At 36.2% G+C, this 20,815-nt stretch overlaps 1 protein-coding gene across 1 annotated transcript in view; it reads right to left on the minus strand.

Annotated features, from left to right (window-relative positions):
• Nucleotides 1-148: 148 nt before the first annotated feature.
• LOC121380876 (reversion-inducing cysteine-rich protein with Kazal motifs-like) overlaps nt 149-20,815 on the minus strand; it is a 127,783-nt gene continuing 107,116 nt past the window's right edge. Inside the window, exons 22-24 of the mRNA XM_041509882.1 lie at nt 20,567-20,671; nt 14,947-15,155; nt 149-10,477 (exon numbers count right to left, since the gene is read on the minus strand). Of these exons, the coding sequence (XP_041365816.1) occupies nt 10,244-10,477; nt 14,947-15,155; nt 20,567-20,671 (548 nt within the window). The 3' untranslated portion in view covers nt 149-10,243. The remainder of the gene's footprint in view (nt 10,478-14,946; nt 15,156-20,566; nt 20,672-20,815) is intronic.

Raw genomic sequence — 20,815 nt, forward strand, 5'->3', positions numbered from 1 at the left:
ATCGCCACAGTTAGATATGTTGTCCATTGAACACAATAAATTCAGTTGCTTTACTTGACATAAGTTCTTCAAAATATCCCTTGCTCACGTTTGGTAGTTGTTATAATTTCTTACCCTAAGACAACTTTGTAAAAAAACAAAAAAACAATGAAAATGGTATGATTTATTTTTGTCAACAAAAATTGTACATGACGATTAGAACAACCAGTTTATGTACACTAATCACCACTTGGACAATGCCATTACATGTTTTGTGACACCTGCATACACAACATGTTTACATACAACTTTCAGTTCACTCTATGTGGCAGTTTGTACAACAGTTTACGAGGAATTAGATACTATATAAAAATTTAAATATTATATTTATTATAAACTTTTTTTCTTATTATGTTGGCTGTATGGATTACAGAATAAGAAGTCACTGCCATTATATTATCCTATAAACATGAAAATGCCAACAACAACAAAAATCACTCATTTACATATTTTAACAGTCTGATCAAAGGTAAAGCACAAATGTGAAAAACAAAACCCTGTCATATTGTAATGCAAGAAAAGTGACCACAAAATTTCCACAAGACAAAACTATTTGAGGTAAACATGTATTAAATACCAATTTTTGTACTGAACTGATGCACAAACTATTACAGCATAAACAACTAACAAAAAGAAGTATATAAAGTCATGTAGTGATGCAGGTAATAGTTAAATATATCAACAAACTATTTTTTTGACTTGCACAGCAAACACCTCCAATTTTGACAACACAAGAATATTATGACTAGAACATATTAAAACAAATGCTGGTCTTGCAAACACATTTCATTTAACACAAGCACAGAGTTTACCTAATATTGCTTGATTTGTGTTTCACTCAAGTAATGTTTGATTACATATCCACTAGAATGGACCGTAGCGTTTAAGTCCTACCGAAGACAAGAATACCACAAAACTGGCACAACAGTCGATTTGCATGTACCACAGTATAATGGCCCAGAATATTTGGTTACACTTCAGGAAACATCTTAAAATATACAGGTAACCAGGTGAAATCAGGTAAACTTGTACCACTGATCTGAAGGCGACGTCCATTCTAAGGATAGCGGAAATGTCACCAAACATTCTAAGCGGAATCGTAAGGGTGTGTACCCGACTTGAAATGTAGATCCCTTTACATCGAACACTGTCATAAGCTGGTCTACACATATTTTAAACACTTTTACCCAAAGACGAACAAAGTTATGAGCCCATAATTTAAAAAATATATATATAAACAAATTAAAGTGGTACACTTTCAGACAGTATTAAATTTTATTAGGCCATTTAGAATATATGGGTGACCCTACCTTTAAAAACTTGTTAATGCCCAAATTATTGACATACAATTGTTTTTTTAAAGATAGCAAAATACATTCCACAAAATTAATATGGGCCGGTAGATATTTTGGGCATTTTTTTTCAAGTATAGTTTTAAAAAATATTGAACTTCTTGTGTTATAAAGTATTGACATTGTTCTTAAAGTTAATAATTTAAGTAACTATTTATAACAAGTATCATTTCTAGCCAAATGTGCACTTCTCATTTTTTATAAATGTCCCATTTAAACACCATTTGTAGAAAGTAATCCCATTCAGGTGAAAAAATACATTCTCAGAAATATTTTAGTTCAATGAAAGGTGTTTGTAAGACTGCTGTTAATACTTAACATATAGATGCCCATTCCAACACATTCACACAAACTAAAACCTACATGAAAACAGGTGTGTGCCTAGGGGGGAGGATTTTTGGGGTCGAAACGCCACCCCGCCCAAGTAAATTTTGTTTCCTTTTTTTTCAAATACATTTTCCAGGGGAGCATGTCTCAATCCCCAATAAATTTCACTCACCAGTCTAGACTCCTCCCCAGCTAAACTTCCTCTGCACACACCTGGAAAAGCTACCAAAAGAATTTCTAGGAATGCAATTTGCAAGAGAGTATTTTTTTCATTTGTTTATAAAAGCACAATTTATATCTATTATGTTTTTCATTTTGCATGGATTATAATGATTTGGGTTCTTTCTTTTTTTGTCTCGATACTAAATTATAAATGAAAATTATATTCAGTACCGAAACTACATGTTAGTTTACCACTCATCAGTTTTTGCTTGATCAAAAGGCAGAGAAAAATCTATAATTATACCTTTGACTATTTTAATATGTAACATTGGGTAAATTGATAATATTCTGATTGAAAGAAATAAAGGATCACATAAATAGTAAGAGCAAACCGTGATTGCAACCAAAAGCCTCCTACCTATAATGTGAGGAGTCTGACCGTCTTACTGCAGTCCCTGTTACCACTAGTAGTGAATTGTATGTCAGGAGTCTGACTGTCTTACTGCAGTCCCTGTTACCACTAGTAGTGAATTGTATGTCAGGAGTCTGACCGTCTTACTGCAGTCCCTGTTACCGCTAGTAGTGAATTGAATGTGAGGAGTCTGACCGTCTTACTGCAGTCCCTGTTACCGCTAGTAGTGAATTGAATGTCAGGAGTCTGACCGTCTTACTGCAGTCCCTGTTACCGCTAGTAGTGAATTGTATGTCAGGAGTTTGACCGTCTTACTGCAGTCCAATTTAACGCTAGTAGTGAATTGAATGTCAGGAGTTTGACTGTCTTACTGCAGTCCCTGTTACCACTAGTAGTTAATTTAATGTCAGGAGTATGACCGTCTTACTGCAGTCCCTGTTACCGCTAGTAGTGAATTGAATGTCAGGAGTCTGACCGTCTTACTGCAGTCCCTGTTGCCGCTAGTAGTGAATTGAATGTCAGGAGTCTGACCGTCTTACTGCAGTCCCTGTTGCCGCTAGTAGTGAATTGAATGTCAGGAGTCTGACCGTCTTACTGCAGTCCCTGTTGCCGCTAGTAGTGAATTGGATGTCAGGAGTCTGACCGTCTTACTGCAGTCCCTGTTGCCACTAGTAGTGAATTGGATGTCAGGAGTCTGACCGTCTTACTGCAGTCCCTGTTACCGCTAGTAGTGAATTGTATGTCAGGAGTCTGACCGTCTTACTGCAGTCCCTGTTACCGCTAGTAGTGAATTGAATGTGAGGAGTCTGACCGTCTTACTGCAGTCCCTGTTACCGCTAGTAGTGAATTGAATGTCAGGAGTCTGACCGTCTTACTGCAGTCCCTGTTACCGCTAGTAGTGAATTGTATGTCAGGAGTTTGACCGTCTTACTGCAGTCCAATTTAACGCTAGTAGTGAATTGAATGTCAGGAGTTTGACTGTCTTACTGCAGTCCCTGTTACCGCTAGTAGTGAATTGAATGTCAGGAGTCTGACCGTCTTACTGCAGTCCCTGTTACCGCTAGTAGTGAATTGAATGTCAGGAGTCTGACCGTCTTACTGCAGTCCCTGTTGCCGCTAGTAGTGAATTGAATGTCAGGAGTCTGACCGTCTTACTGCAGTCCCTGTTGCCGCTAGTAGTGAATTGGATGTCAGGAGTCTGACCGTCTTACTGCAGTCCCTGTTGCCACTAGTAGTGAATTGGATGTCAGGAGTCTGACCGTCTTACTGCAGTCCCTGTTACCACTAGTAGTGAATTGGATGTCAGGAGTCTGACCGTCTTACTGCAGTCCCTGTTACCACTAGTAGTGAATTGGATGTCAGGAGTCTGACCGTCTTACTGCAGTCCCTGTTACCACTAGTAGTGAATTGGATGTCAGGAGTCTGACCGTCTTACTGCAGTCCCTGTTACCACTAGTAGTGAATTGGATGTCAGGAGTCTGACCGTCTTACTGCAGTCCCTGTTACCACTAGTAGTGAATTGGATGTCAGGAGTCTGACCGTCTTACTGCAGTCCCTGTTACCACTAGTAGTGAATTGGATGTCAGGAGTCTGACCGTCTTACTGCAGTCCCTGTTACCACTAGTAGTGAATTGGATGTCAGGAGTCTGACCGTCTTACTGCAGTCCCTGTTACCACTAGTAGTGAATTGGATGTCAGGAGTCTGACCGTCTTACTGCAGTCCCTGTTACCACTAGTAGTGAATTGGATGTCAGGAGTCTGACCGTCTTACTGCAGTCCCTGTTACCACTAGTAGTGAATTGGATGTCAGGAGTCTGACCGTCTTACTGCAGTCCCTGTTACCACTAGTAGTGAATTGGATGTCAGGAGTCTGACCGTCTTACTGCAGTCCCTGTTACCACTAGTAGTGAATTGGATGTCAGGAGTCTGACCGTCTTACTGCAGTCCCTGTTACCACTAGTAGTGAATTGGATGTCAGGAGTCTGACCGTCTTACTGCAGTCCCTGTTACCACTAGTAGTGAATTGGATGTCAGGAGTCTGACCGTCTTACTGCAGTCCCTGTTACCACTAGTAGTGAATTGGATGTCAGGAGTTTGACCGTCTTACTGCAGTCCCTGTTACCACTAGTAGTGAATTGAATGTGAACTCAAATACCAAGTGTTCACTTATTTCTTTCTACAGGTATATTTACAGGTAGTATTTTGTTGGGCCATTTAATACTTGTAGGTCAACTGTCCATGTGACTGCCTTGAAGACAGAATTAACTTTGATAGTTTCCTCTACATATTGATTCAGTAATTAAGTCAAATGCCAAATTAAAAAAAAAAAAATCATCCTTAATTTTCACATGCATGGATGTCAAATTAAAAACTTGAATTCTATCCCTACTCTTGTTCAAGTTCTGCTGAGAACTAATTTTGTCTTCAAATATCTAGCTGAAAAAATAAATAATAACACAGGAGGGATAACATCCTGTGATACTATTCAACACTACCTGTATAAACAATTCAAGCAAACTGCATGAACTTTTTTTGTAGAATTTCCATCAATAAATAAAAAATCAATACTTCACACAAAAAAGTGTATACAATCAGTAAGATTGCATTAGCATACAGATAACAAACAGGATTTATATACACAGAAAAAGAAATATGAAGACTTGCAGATATGGTTCAAAACATGCAAATACAAAAGACAATTCTCGTTTTCAATTATTGCAAATAATTACAAACAAAGCCCTCAATTGGATGATTGTCAAAAATAAAACAAACAAATCAACAAAATGAAGTGGTAGATCCGACTAAATTGGAACCAGGGAAGAAAAGGCTATTTCCTTGGTAGTAATTGATATGAAATGTTTTCCTGAACATTATTCGATTCCCTCTATCCATCTACATCTACATCCATCCATCCAATTCACACTCCATTTCCTTTTTTTATTTATTGTTATGTGATTAAATATATATTCTAAATCATTCAAAACATTATACATTTACCGAGATTTCAAGATGCAATTAGTTCTTATTATTACCGTGTATTACTTCTTGGAATGTTATTCTGATTTCTCTCCCCCCCCCCCCCCCCCCCCCCCCCCCCCCGTTAAAGCAGTAGTAGGTATCAAAAATGACAATAACTGTCAAAAGGTATGGGAAAGCATAGGAAACAAGTACTGAATGATAGGGGGTGGGGAGAGATCCTCAAAGATATAGGCAGTTATCAGAACAGGAAGAAATCAATGGACCATAAAAAGAGAAAACAGAGAGGGGAGTGGATGGATAGATGTCCACAGTGACCTAAGAACACTGGTATGTGCATTAATGACAACAAACTTGGATCCACCACTGTAAGTTATTTTAAATTAAAACACATGCCAAGCTTTTTATGGCAAGCTTTGATGTGTTTGTTTTTTCTTTACTAAAGTTAGTCATTTAAAAAGAAAAATCAAGACCACATCAAATAACCCTTGCACAAAACATATCCAAGATTGTCTTGGTGCTGAGAATTTTTTTTTATCCATTAACATTTTGAACATGGCAAATATATGATTTCCACCATTATCAATGGAATTACAAAAACTGATTTCACTGTCATTTAAAAACCAAACTACAATAATAAAATAAATAAGAAAGATAAAACAGCTGTAATTTGTAAAATCAATCTTATTAATGTCCAGTACTAACTGTACACAATACTTTATTTACTCAGTAAGTAAAACCTTCTTACCTTCCACAGCATGTATCACTGGAAACATTGGATTCAAGAAATTTGTGCAATTTATTACCGTTTCTGACTTAATCCTATGGGCTATTCAAAAGTCAATAGCACCAAAAATCCCCCCGCCCGCTACCAACCACGGTCAGGCTGCTGGTGCTCTCTTGCACTTGCCAGTGAGGGCGGTCCCCCTCTACCACCCACCCACCCCAAACCCTGTTCCTGTCCTGGAAGGAGGAGCCGGCCCAGGTCAAAACCTGCAGCCATGACAGGCGTGTGCTACAACAGCTTGCTCTGAATGTGCATGTAAAACCCTCTCACCTGACCTGACAAAGTCAGTTCATTAGTTTGAAAGGAGGGAATATTCCCATGGAAAGGGGAAAGGGCAAAAGTTTTGTAATTGTGTTACAATTGGTTAGTATGAATAACTGAATAATAATGTGTTATTCAACTCTGAGTAGCACACAAAAGGATACAGGTAAGCCAGGAGTATTTACCAAATTAAAGTGGGCCGACTACAAATATTATTAATGAAAAATATGTCTACAAGAAAAAAACATGCCATCACCCACAGTTTTCAGATTAGTATGGATAACATCATACAGGGGTACAAAGACCTGTTTGTTACAAAATAAACCAACTACATAACCAAGAAAGCATGGTTCCGACGTAAAAGACTAGAATTAAGGCTTACATTTAGGTCTGTTTGTAGACAATCATCTCAAGGGTAAGATCTTTGGATAAAAAATTACTTGTGACTGTTATGCTATGGTTTGGGGTAGCCAAATAATAAAGTGTTGCAGTTAAGATATGATAATTTGACAAATGGGTATTGCAAACTTTGTTGTCTATTAGACAACTGTGTAAGAAGGTCTAATCATGTTAACTTCAGTAAGGATACCAGCAGGTACAAGATGGATTGTCACTTACACAGATTGTAGGACCATCTAATTTACTATTACGTAAATGGGGTCAACTACCTTCTGTCATCTTCACAGAATGAGATGGTGTAATGTTTTCATTAGAATGTTCAGTCTATTTAATGATAAAGAATTGGTCAATGGAATAACATAAGATAGAATACAAAATGAGTTTTGCTTAAAAACAGGTAATCTGCACTATCTGTATGATATGGCTTTATTTTAGCAGTTGAATACATGATTTATATATTCTTAGCCCACCTGTACCATGCATCAGAATCTTTAACAGCCATGTTCTAACATTTTCATCTAAATTTTGATATATATTAACGAGGTAATTGTTTTAATTAAATTGATAACCATCCATTAAACTCTTCTTTCATTTGAATTATTATGTATAACATTCAGCCTATATGTTAGGTATTATGTGAATCAAGTATTATACATAATAACTGATTACACATTTTTAAATAACATTTTATATATATAATGTACATGTATCTAGATTTAACATTTTATATATATAATGTACATGTATCTAGATTTAACATTTTATATATATAATGTACATGTATCTAGATTTAACATTTTATATATATAATGTACATGTATCTAGATTTAACAAGTGCTATCTTTTTTTCTGTTTTTTTTTTTCATTTTTTTTTTTCATTTCAGGGCCCAGATACTCAAAACATAGTCAAATTAAGCCAGGGTTTGTCTAATATTTTCCTTTTAATTATTTTTACACAAATAAATAAATAAACTGATCTTGTTGTTCTAAATAAAGATTCAACATTATGTTTTCAGTTTTTATTTGTACTGATTCGGTCATAGGATTTGATCATATCTGTGAACCACTGGGTATGCTACATGTAACTAATGTTTGAACAACTGGCCCAAGGACCCTTCTTCTCCCCGATACTTTTACAAAAAATTAAAAACACACTTGATAATAACATAAAATGCATGATTGTTCAAATTCAACAAAGTACAATATGATTAGTTCTCATAAAAGGAAAAAACACTCACAATGACTTATGTTGTAACTGTGGTACAAACGGCAAAAGTTCATAAAACAAATTCAAAACTATAATAAAACATGATTGCTAAGCCTTTGGCAACAGCTGGTCGACTGAAGTACGTATCCTATAATTTAAGTAAATTTACCTAATTATGCACAAGTTTATTACAGTTTGCCCATTGAACTGGCTCTAACTCAATTCTAGGGAAAAAATCTTGAGATTAAAAAACATTTCATTTCATTATGCAGGCAGACTTCACAAACTGAAGCATTATTATGGCTTAAATAACAACACTATCACTGGATTGCATTAAAACTCGTGCAAAAATGTGAAAATATTATAACACAACTGTATTTTACAGTACAGACATTTTCTTTCTTTCAATGCCAAAATCATAATTAGTAATTTATTACATTGAAAATCAATATGACTGCAAAATATTTACAGTGTGAATAATTATGATTATCTATTTCATATGCATGCAAAACAATTACAAGTGTTAAATATTTCTTATCAGACATACTATAAACCAGCCAGTTCAGATACAAAACAATGACAAGTGTTAAATATTTCTTATCAGACATACTGTAAACCAGCAAGTTCTGATACAAAACAATGACAAGTGTTAAATATTTCTTATCAGACATACTGTAAACCAGCAAGTTCTGATACAAAACAATGACAAGTGTTAAATATTTCTTATCAGACATACTGTAAACCAGCAAGTTCAGATACAAAATATATGCAAGTACTATATTGAAAATACATGCTAGGATGTTGTCTTATTTAAAATGGTGAGCTTGGATATATTTACGTGCTTTAGAAATTAAAGTTCAAGTTTATTTTGTTTGATAATCCCATTGGGTAATACTGACACCGTCTTCAGAGGAAACAAACATTTGTTCATCAGCAGCAAGGGATCTTTTATATGAACTTTCCAATACACAGAACAGAGCATACCGTGCCCAATGATCCTTTGACCAAAAATGTGTAATAAGTTATGTATAATATGTGATTCACAGAGTTATACTCTACCAACTGAGCTATGTGTAGACCCCACTCCAGTCAACAGGCAGGTAATCACTCATTCTGATAATTGATACAATGTTCTTGCATTACTGCAGCGAAAAATAAAGAGAATGTTGGAGGGCTTTAGATTCTCTGGAACATTTGGGATATATTGTACAAGTAGTACCTGCTGTATTTGATAATTTCCAAAAAGCAATCATTCAAAAACTTTCAAAATATCTATGCAACATTAACGTGTGTCCCTTTCCCTGCAGCTACCCACCCATTGCCCTGGAAGTGATCTCTGGTACACCCTGGGCTGCTTCATCCCTTTCATCAGTCCTACTGACTGTATCATATTCAGCTTTGTATGAGACTGCTAAACATTTTCAAGAAATTTGAGAAAACACAATGGGAATCAACAACGAACATACAATGTAGTAAAAGAATGTCTGCTTCACCATTTTATATTAGAACTGAAACTGGTCAGTACACACACTGCATTCTCATACTTAATTTAAAAATGACACATCACAAACATATTTTTCTCGTTTCAAACAGTTCCCGATTTTTCTGTAAACCTGCAGCAAGCATATTTACATTCAGAATAGGAGTCGTTTAATTTTCTCTCTAAAAGAACGAAGCCGTTCAGTCACATTGATTGTTTTTTTCAGTTTTAGCACAGGATTTTTCCATTCAGTTTTCTCGGAGTAGTCTTCAGTTAGTAGTGCTCCCAGTTGTGAACTGCAGTGCACACCAATATGGCTAGCTCCAAACACATGTCAGTTAATAATAAACAGAAACATGTTGTCAACCAAGTCCGAGTTTATATAAAGAGAACATTCAAGGTTTAACAACAATACAAACACCACCTCACCAGTAATTAAAGCTAAGCAAATCTTTGGCTCTTCCTACATTTTGGTATTACTGCAGTTCATGAAGAGATGGCTATACATTAATTATGTCAGTAATGCAATGATGAGGTACAACATGACACAAACTGAGTCCTGTTTAACATATTATTATGACTATGAGAACAGCACATTAATGTTCTGCATTGCTAGAAACAACTTTACAAAACACTACCCATATAAAAATAACTTTAACAACATAGGGTAGTGGTCTGTTGCCTTGAAACATTCAACTGACACTGCTTTATCACTTTGGAATTGTCAATATCAATGCATCAAAATATTAAACAGTGCATAAACCGTGGATAACTTTCCTTAGTTAATAACAAACCACTCTAAAATTTTAAACACCTTCACACACAGCTGCAAGATTATCCATTAAAATACACGTATCACTGCACGGTGTATTGTGTAAACTGCAATGGCTGAGATGAGGGAGGAAAGTGCTAAGACTGGAGGGCGTGTACTAGCCCCTGATGTGCTGCTGTCAATGGACGGAGTTTGAACGGGTGCCAGTAACAAGGGTGTCAGCATCAGGTAGGATAACAAGGTGGGACTCCCAGTGCTGAACAGGTGTTCCAGTCGCTCAGCTTCACTACTGCAGGCCTGCACCTGTAAAAACAACACAGTTGCTCGTGACAACACATTAACTGAGGAGTGGTAATGCTTTAGGTACTAACTTGAGGGAAATGGACACAACCACATAAATCACTTCTTTGATATATGGTGAAAGGTCAGTGCACAGTGAATTAAATTCCCTTATATCTTTCATGTAACCTAAACAAACTTTTTTTCTCTCTGACCAACATTTCATGAGTGCAACACTTCAAATATTATTGTAAGTACTAACATGACTCGACTTATTAAATATGTGTCACTTCACAGCCAAACTGCTTGATGAACAAGTCATGAATTTAGCAATTTCAAAATTAATTAAAACTTATTGTGGAGTTGTATTTCTGGGCTTCTACACTAAAGAATAAACAAGCATTTTAAGGGACATAACATGAAAGTGAAAAATTATCTGTAACAGAAAATAATAATGAATAACAATAATTACAGTTAATCTACCAATACTGTACAACTGACTTGCTGAATTAAGCAACCTACCAGTGAACATAAGTCAGAAATAGGATTTAATTAGTAGGATGTGTTTACCGTAAACTTTGTAATGTTAGATGTTGAAAATTAAATAATTAAATGTCAGTCTTATAAATATAGTATTTTATCTTGTGATCATTGCAAACTAACTGTATTTAGTGTATACATGTAGGTTTAACCGCAATTTGATGACATATACGTGCTGATCATTGCAAACTAACTGTATTTAGTGTATACATGTAGGTTTAACCGCAATTTGATGACATATACGTCCTGATCATTGCAAACTAACTGTATTTAGTGTATACATGTAGGTTTAACCGCAATTTGATGACATATACGTCCTGATCATTGCAAACTAACTGTATTTAGTGTATACATGTAGGTTTAACCGCAATTTGATGACATATACGTCCTGATCATTGCAAATTAACTGTATTTAGTGTATACATGTAGGTTTAACCGTAATTTGATGACATATACGTCCTGATCATTGCAAACTAACTGTATTTAGTGTATACATGTAGGTTTAACCGCAATTTGATGACATATACGTCCTGATCATTGCAAACTAACTGTATTTAGTGTATACATGTAGGTTTAACCGCAATTTGATGACATATACTTCCTGTTCATTGCAAACTAACTGTATTTAGTGTATACATGTAGGTTTAACTGCAATTTGATGACATATACGTGCTGTTCATTTCATACGATCCTAATGTGCACGAAATCAACAAATACTGAAATGCGTATATAAAACTGCAGTTTAATTTCCAGTGATGTGAACAACTATTGTTTTTCACAAAGTTACATCAAGATTTGCTTGCATGCGATCAGTGTTTAATCTGTGCGACTACACGTGCAGTCTCAGATTATCACGGACCGTGACCTACATGTATATTCGCAGATTGGGACACTTTTATTTTCGACAAGTTTGTATTACTTTGGTTCAAATAAAGTTTGAATAACAAACTGCAGAACTGTTTTTATACATGTTGGCTGTTACTGCTGTTAAAGAATTCTCCCACCGATTAGTTCATTACTTACATGTATATAACATGCTGCGACCTTTTGCGATGTTTATAGCTAGTTTGACCATTGATAATACATTTAATATAATAATGACTCTTCCATCGTATTATTACAAGATTTTAAATGCTGAATTGCATGCTTGTTATTAATTGCGAAAGTTTCAGAGGTTTTTTGGGGTTTTAAGAGGGATTCGTTCTTTACAAATAGTTGGTTGAAGTGTTTTCAAAAGCCCATATTGTCGGCATTTAAGACACAGCAATGACAAACAGTTTAACAGTTTAACATAATATTATTAATATCTGCTGTGTATACTATCGCATGTCACTTTATTTCTTACACTGTTAATAATAATTAACTACATTATACAGATAAGCGGATGTACTGACTGATTGAATTTGGCCATCGTGTGTATGTTGGATAGTGGATAGTAGACTGCTTAATATATTTGTGTGGGTACATAGAGCTTGCAAACTGTGGTCTTTTTCAATTTATATATTATTAATAATAATAATAATAATAATAATAATAATAAAGATATAAAAGAAACATAAAAAAACACAAATATATTAGGTTTTTGGGGTACCGGTACCGAATAATGAATACGTATCGCAGATATGCAAACACGTGAGTGAATCGTTGCAGCTCTAATATTAGTACACATTCTAACGGGTCAACTAGTCTCTCTCTCCTACTCACCCCCATTATCCAACACTTCATAGGCCTTCGACACATTTGTATAATTTTATAGTATTTTGAATACACATGTATATGCATCATTTTAAACAAAATGAAAACTATCATAAAGCATCATGATGTAACATTGAATTTGAAAGGTAAATTTCATTGTAAAGTTCTGAGTAGCCATATTCCACAGAAACTTTGTCTCCATGTAATTTATTAATAATAATTTTAAAATAATAATAATAAACAAAAACAACAAACACCACATATTCCTATAACAAGAAACAAACGTTTTACACATACAGGATCAGAGCAGAACTTCTTTACAACTACCTTATTAATTATGATAATGTGGTAACGTGGATCTAACAGCAGCCAGTTGGAGCACATGTCCACCAATCAAAACCTTACTTGCAGAATCATGCCAGTGATTTAAAAATAATTTGAAAACATTCCAAATTATCCTGAGGGTATACAACATGTTTCGTCTAAATTAATAGACGAAATGTTACCTGGACACTGGAGACTATGCAGTGTTGTTAGCATAGATTAAAATTAGTTCTACTGGTCTAAATAAGGCATTCATAATTCACATGAAACATATAATTTTGATTGGTGGACATGAGCTCCAACTGGCTGCTGTTAGATCCACATGTAATAGTGGAGCTAATTTTAATTAGATTGTGTTGAGAATAGACGCATTCAGAAAAAGTTACAAATACCAAAAAACTATTTTATTATTTCAGTCAGTGACAAGCATTCTCGCTGGCTTACAGTTATAAGAGTCCGCCCAATGCACACACAAGAACCCGCAAACAAAAGATATTATGATGAACATCATTCAACATTGATGAAACTTATTAAACAGATTTATCAATGTGATCCCCTGATGTCAGATTTAGATATTTGTATTGAAAATCAAAAAAAAAAAACTTTAAAAAAAGCAGACCATGCAGTGTTGTTTTCATAAAGTCGGTGTACATGTAGTTATGCAAGATGTAATTGTCATGGACATGACCAACGGGCAATCGTTTCATAATGAATAGTTGTCCGCAACAGATTTTTGAGTGTCTCGGGCGCAGACAACTGATTTGTGCACCCCTGTCAATGTCGACTTTGTATAAGTATTATTCCTGACAAACACCACCAATAGGCTATAGTGGGAACTTTAAAGTGAAGTGAGTACTGTAATACAGTTGATTTTATTATCTAGTTACTTTTCTGTTTACTTGTATGTTTTTAAACGTACTTGCAAAATTAATGAAACTTTCATTAACAATGTTGGTACTTTTAATTCAAATTTGAAGTCCCGTTAAAATAAATATGTCTGATTTAAGACTTAGAAGCGAATATTTCAGAGTCACATTGGAATATTTTGTTCCATATTTCTGCTATTAAGTACTTATTTAAAACATCATATGCAAAATGAAGTCTGAGGAATACCAGCTATTGTACAGTAATTGTTTAACGCAACAAAGATAACAAATCCACATTAGCTGTGATCCTAGCCATCTCATGTAATAGATAAATCCTTGCAGAATAGTTTTTGCAGTATTAATTTTGAACAATACAATCAGTGATATATTTTTAGCAGTATTAATTTTGAACAATACAATCAGTGATATATTTTTAGCGTAATGGAATATTGCACTTATGAATTTTGTGGGGCAGGACGTAGCCCAGCGCTCGCTCGATGCGCAGTCGGTGTGGGATCAATCCCCGTCAGTGGGCCCATTGGGGTATTTCTCATTCCAGACAGTGCACCACAACTGGTATATCAAAGGCTGTGGTATGTACTACCCTGTCTGTGGGATGATGCATATAAAAGATCCCTTGCTGCTAATCGAAAAGAGTAGCCTATTAAGCAGCAACAACGGGTTTCCTCTCTCAATATCTGTGTGGTCCTTAACCATAGGTCTGACGCCATATAACCGTCAATAAAATGTGTTCGGTGCATCGCTAAAAAACCCATTTCCTTCTTCTTCTTCTTCTTCTTCAATGTATTTTGTACATGTATTAGTCACACATATTATATTTTAGAACAAAAACTACCAGTTTAAGAAAAGAAAAAACAGCTTCACTTGCTCAATTGGTGTATTAAGTTATACAAAATGTACAGGAAATTAGAGAAATTTATAAATTAAAAAAATTCAAATAAATGAAAATTGGCCTTTGCAATATATCGTGGTTTATATTGCAATTCAGGGTTCTGTATTACAACATATTGCAATACGAAACGTTTGGCAATAGCCATCAATATTTACCTGCAGTTCTGTTGGTGTTTTCTTGACTGGTGCTATGAGAACAACAAGATCCCCACCCACACTAAGATACCCGAAGACATCACACTCGGCAACCATCAACAGGTCACTCAGAAGATCAAGAATAACTCTGACCGTCAGGTGACCATCTCTGACTTCCTGTTCAGCCACAGTGACCAGGCGGGAATCAAAGAGGATTTGCAGCTGGGCAGCTGAAAATAGTATAAACCATTTCTTAATCTTAACATTGGCAAGGATTAAATGTCAAATAAAACAATTTGCACTACATGTAAATACAGTGAAAAACTTCTAAACCAGATACCCAAATGATCAAGTGAAAACATCAGTTATGATTGTCTCCAATTTACTGAGGGTTTTAATTCTTTGTCATATAATTCTGTTCTGTATTAATACTGAAAAAAGTGGTGTTGTAACTGAAAGTTGGCTTGATCTGTATACATTGATGATTGATCAGAAAAGTTCATCCACTGCTCTACATCAGGAATAAAATACATTACATCTAATCTGTTTTAAATATAGTAATATCGTTAATGATTTTAATCCTATCTTACACAATATACAGGTATCCATATGACACATCTCAAATTTGGCTGCAAAATTAAGATTTCAAAAATTCTTTTAAAAGGCAAATGGAAGATTTTGATGTGTGTAATAATGGAAGTGTGTGTGAAATGACATGTAATGATGCTAGTAGCAGAAAAAGTAATTACAGACCTTAGTTTTGAAAACCCCCAAAGCAAGTGCAAAATTGCACACCTCTTAGGTGAGTTAACAATTGCACTCATCAAAATGTGAAAACCAAGTATTATTAATTTAAGAAGTAATTGGTAATTTAATGTAGTGAGATACAATGAAAGTTGTAATATCGCTGAATAGCTGCATGTAAGAGTTATCTAATGAGTATAAACATGACCCAACATGCATTTTATAAATACAGATACAATAGAAAGGAAACCATACCCCTTAAATTTGAAACAACTTTCTTCAACAAGTCACTTTTCAAGTTATGTCATATTTGGGGTTATTTATCAGTACATTTATATGTTTGGGTTAAGCCATGTAAATTCATGTTTTGGTTTAACGAGAAAAATGGATATCAAAATCCGCCACAAAGTAAAACATTTGTATAAAATTTGTGCAAATGTATTAATCGTTATTCATTTTGGTGGATGTTTTAAGTACAATGGCCCAATGTTAGCACAACATTGGGCCAACTATATAACATGGTATGAAAATGTTGCCACAATGTCGGTACACTGTTGGTGCAACTTGGAATTAGCAACAGTCAGCCAAAACTGGCCCAACAGTCAAACATCAGCAGTCTACGTTGGGCCAATGGTATGGTATGGTTTATGTTGGGCCAATCACAGTTATCTGGGAAGGCTTCTATTTTTTTTATATAACTCAATAACCCGGTCTCTATTCTAAGCAGGCTTCTATTTTATTTCAAAATAATTTTCCTGTCCTGTTCTCACCATGTGGTTAAAAGGCAGGCAGGCTTCTATTCAAGGCAGGGCTCTATTTGTTTTACAACAGTCTGAGACCTGGTCTCTAATCGAGGCAGGCTTCTATTCAAGGCAGGGCTCTATTTGTTTTACAACAGTCTGAGACCTGGTCTCTAATCGAGGCAGGCTTCTATTCAAGGCAGGGCTCTATTTGTTTTACAACAGTCTGAGACCCGGTCTCTAATTGAGGCAGGCTTCTATTCAAGGCAGGGCTCTATTTGTTTCACAACTCTCAGACCTGGTCTCTAATCGAGGCAGGCTTCTATTCAAGGCAGGGCTCTATTTGTTTTACAACAGTCTGAGACCCGGTCTCTAATCGAGGCAGGCTTCTATTCAAGGCAGGGCTCTATTTGTTTCACAACTCTCAGACCTGGTCTCTAATCGAGGCAGGCTTCTATTCAAGGCAGGGCTCTATTTGTTTTACAACAGTCTGAGACCCGGTCTCTAATCGAGGCAGACTTCTATTCAAGGCAGGCCTCTATTTGTTTCACAACGGTCTGAGACCTGGTCTCTAATCGAGGCAGGCCTCTATTTGTTTCACAACGGTCTCAGACCCGGTCTCTAATCGAGGCAAGCTTCTATTCAATGCAGGCCTCTATTTGTTTCACAATGGTCTGAGACCCGGTCTCTAATCGAGGCAGGCTTCTATTCAAGGCAGGCCTCTATTTGTTTCACAATGGTATGAGACCCGGTCTCTAATCGAGGCAGGCTTCTATTCAAGGCAGGGCTCTATTTGTTTCACAACTCTCAGACCTGGTCTCTAATCGAGGCAGACTTCTATTCATGCAGGGCTCTATTTGTTTCACAATGGTCTGAGACCCGGTCTCTAATCGAGGCAGGCTTCTATTCAAGGCAGGCCTCTATTTGTTTCACAACGGTCTGAGACCCGGTCTCTAATCGAGGCAGGCTTCTATTCGAGGCAGGCTTCTATTCAAGGCAGGCCTCTATTTGTTTCACAACGGTCTGAGACCCGGTCTCTAATCGAGGCAGGCTTCTATTCAAGGCAGGGCTCTATTTGTTTCACAACTCTCAGACCTGGTCTCTAATCGAGGCAGACTTCTATTCAAGGCAGGGCTCTATTTGTTTCACAATGGTCTGAGACCCGGTCTCTAATCGAGGCAGGCTTCTATTCAAGGCAGGCCTCTATTTGTTTCACAACGGTCTGAGACCCGGCCTCTAATCGAGGCAGGCTTCTATTCAAGGCAGGCCTCTATTTGTTTCATAACGGTCTGAGACCCAGCCTCTAATCAAGGCAGGCTTCTATTCAAGGCAGGCCTCTATTTGTTTCACAACGGTCTGAGACCCGGCCTCTAATCAAGGCAGGCTTCTATTTGTTTCACAACAGTCTGAGACCCGGTCTCTAATTGAGGCAAGCTTCTATTCAAGACAGGCCTCTATTTGTTTCACAACAGTCTGAGACCTGGTCTCTAATCGAGGCAGGCCCTTATTTGTTTCACAATGGTCTGAGACCCGGTCTCTAACTGAGGCAAGCTTCTATTCAAGGCAGGCCTCAATTTCTTTCACATAGCTTTGAGACCCGATCTCTAATCGAGGCAGGCTTCTATTCAAGGCAGGCCTCTATTTGTTTCACAACAGTCTGAGACCTGGTCTCTAATCGAGGCAGGCCTCTATTTGTTTCACAATGGTCTGAGACCCGGTCTCTAATCGAGGCAGGCTTCTATTCAAGGCAGGCCTCTATTTGTTTCACAACAGTCTGAGACCCGGTCTCTAATTGAGGCAGGCTTCTATTTGTTTCACAACGGTCTGAGGCCCGGTCTCTAATCGAGGCAGGCTTCTATTTGTTTCACAACAGTCTGAAACCTGGTCTCTAATCGAGGCAGGCTTCTATTTGTTTCACAATGGTCTGAGACCCGGTCTCTAATCGAGGCAGGCTTCTATTTGTTTGACAACAGTCTGAGACCTGGTCTCTAATCGAGGCAGGCTTCTATTTGTTTCACAACTCTCAGACCCGGTCTCTAATCGAGGCAGGCTTCTAATCAAGGCAGGCCTCTATTTGTTTCACAACGGTCTCAGACCCAGTCTCTAATCGAGGCAGGCTTCTATTCAAGGCAGGGCTCTATTTGTTTCACAACGGTCTGAGACATGGTCTCTAATCGAGGCAGGCTTCTATTTGTTTCACAACGGTCTCAGACCCGGTCTCTATTCAAGGCAGGTCTCTATTTGTTTCACAACGGTCTCAGACCCAGTCTCTAAGCAAGGCAGGCCTCTATTCAAGGCAGGCCTCTATTCAAGGCAGGCCTCTATTTGTTTCACAACGGTCTCAGACCCAGTCTCTAATCAAGGCAGGCCTCTATTTGTTTCACAACGGTCTCAGACCCGATCTCTAATCGAGGCAGGCTTCTATTCAAGGCAGGCCTCTATTTGTTTCACAACAGTCTGAGACCCAGCCTCTAATCAAGGCAGGCTTCTATTTGTTTCACAACGGTCTGAGACCCGGTCTCTAATCGAGGCAGGCTTCTATTCAAGGCATGGATTTATGGTATATACATGTACAATCACAAACAATTTATCTTTACTGGTTAAAAAACATAGAAGATATTAGAAAAAATCAGAAAGTACAGATTTCAGGTTTTCTTAAAGTCTAAAACCCCCCCTGCTTAAATTCCTGTAGTCATGCCTGTTGTAGTGTTAGGAAATAGAAAAAAATAAATTCAAAACATTTTTCTTCTTCTTGACTTTTTATTTACATTGCACATGCTTTTTCATCTTGCTGGTAGCCCTTGGTTACACTGGTGTAATAGAATTCACAAAAAACAGAGACGCAATCACCATTAATAAAATGTATTTCCCGTTGTTTATATGTAGATAAACATGATTGTTTGCCCTCCTATTCAGGTTTGGGCATGCATATACTAACTGTACGTCTGTTACTATATTAAGCACATATTACATCATCGCCGACAAGGGCTATATGAAAACATTCGGGCAGCATGAACCTTTAAAATCAATACTTCTTTAAAACTGTAGAATGTGACTTTGATCGTTTTTCCCCATGGACTCTTCACATATATAATTTATAAATAACAGATGTAGATTTATCCATTTTAATCTTTGGCTGAAATACAAATATATATAAATTCACTGGCATTAAAATTACCAACAATTAATATGTTGTTGATGGGGTCATCTATTGCGTAATTAAAAGATACTTGTATTAAAATATATTTATTGACCCCTTAACTTGTTGTAAGTACTATACATGTAGGCACTTGACCAAACAGCAGCCACTAGCAAATCAAACTAAACACAGTTGGACAGTTAAATATGCCATTTAGTAAATCAAACTCACAATTTATTATATACACAGCAATGAAATATGTAGATTTACGGAAAACATAAAAGTGATATCTGGTGAAAAGTCATATTTTCACTGTGAAAATATAGAAATTTTATTTACTTTTTTGTAAAAGTGCATGATTAAATTATCTCCCTTTGTCTTGTTTTTTTGTATTTAAGTTTGATGATTACCAATACATCTGATCGTATTTGAAAAATAAAAAAATGTAATTTGAACAATTGTACCTATAAAAAAAGGATATGAAGTGCAATTACGATAAATATCTAAAACGAATTGAATACGAAGCTAAATAATGATGACACAATGTAGTGTCATTGGAGTGTAAGTATAAGAATTTAATGACGTTTGATTTGTTTTGTTTTTGGATGATCGCTTTGTCAGGTATGTTTGCAAAGCAGTATTATTAAATAAATGTTAATTTAATAATTAAATAAAGATAATTTTTATTCAAATTTGTTTTAAAATGTCTATGCATGGTCAAGTAACTTATTTGGAAAAGTTTCACAGAAAGAAATATATCATGGTGTTACATGTTTTCAATAGGATAAGAGAAAGATATTAACAAAAAGCGAAAGATATTGTCAGAAATTCGGAAAGATGTATATAATAAATAGACCATTTCATGGTGTTTTTTCGAATACGATTTGTGGACAGTTAAACACTACCTTTTGGTTTATCAAACTCACAAAATATTGGATAGTTAAATATGCCATTCAGCTACATCAAACTCACAATGTATTATTCAGATAATTATCACCTATCGGTATATTAAACTCACCACATATTGGACAGCAAGCACCTGAGGGAGTGACACCATGACATGATTTTGGACGGAGTTGAGGACATTTCACATGACCACAGGATGATCCAACAGGTGCGCCAGCTTGAACATAAAACCACAAAGTAATTAGACCACTTCATTTCACATCCAACTAACAAACATGATAAACTCATTTCATTAATATTTTCAGATTGCTACATATCAGTTATGATGACATGGTTTAAGACAGACATATTTATCTGCTAA

The sequence above is a fragment of the Gigantopelta aegis genome, chromosome 9 (assembly GCF_016097555.1).
Source record: "Gigantopelta aegis isolate Gae_Host chromosome 9, Gae_host_genome, whole genome shotgun sequence".
In the NCBI taxonomy this organism is placed as follows: domain Eukaryota; kingdom Metazoa; phylum Mollusca; class Gastropoda; order Neomphalida; family Peltospiridae; genus Gigantopelta; species Gigantopelta aegis.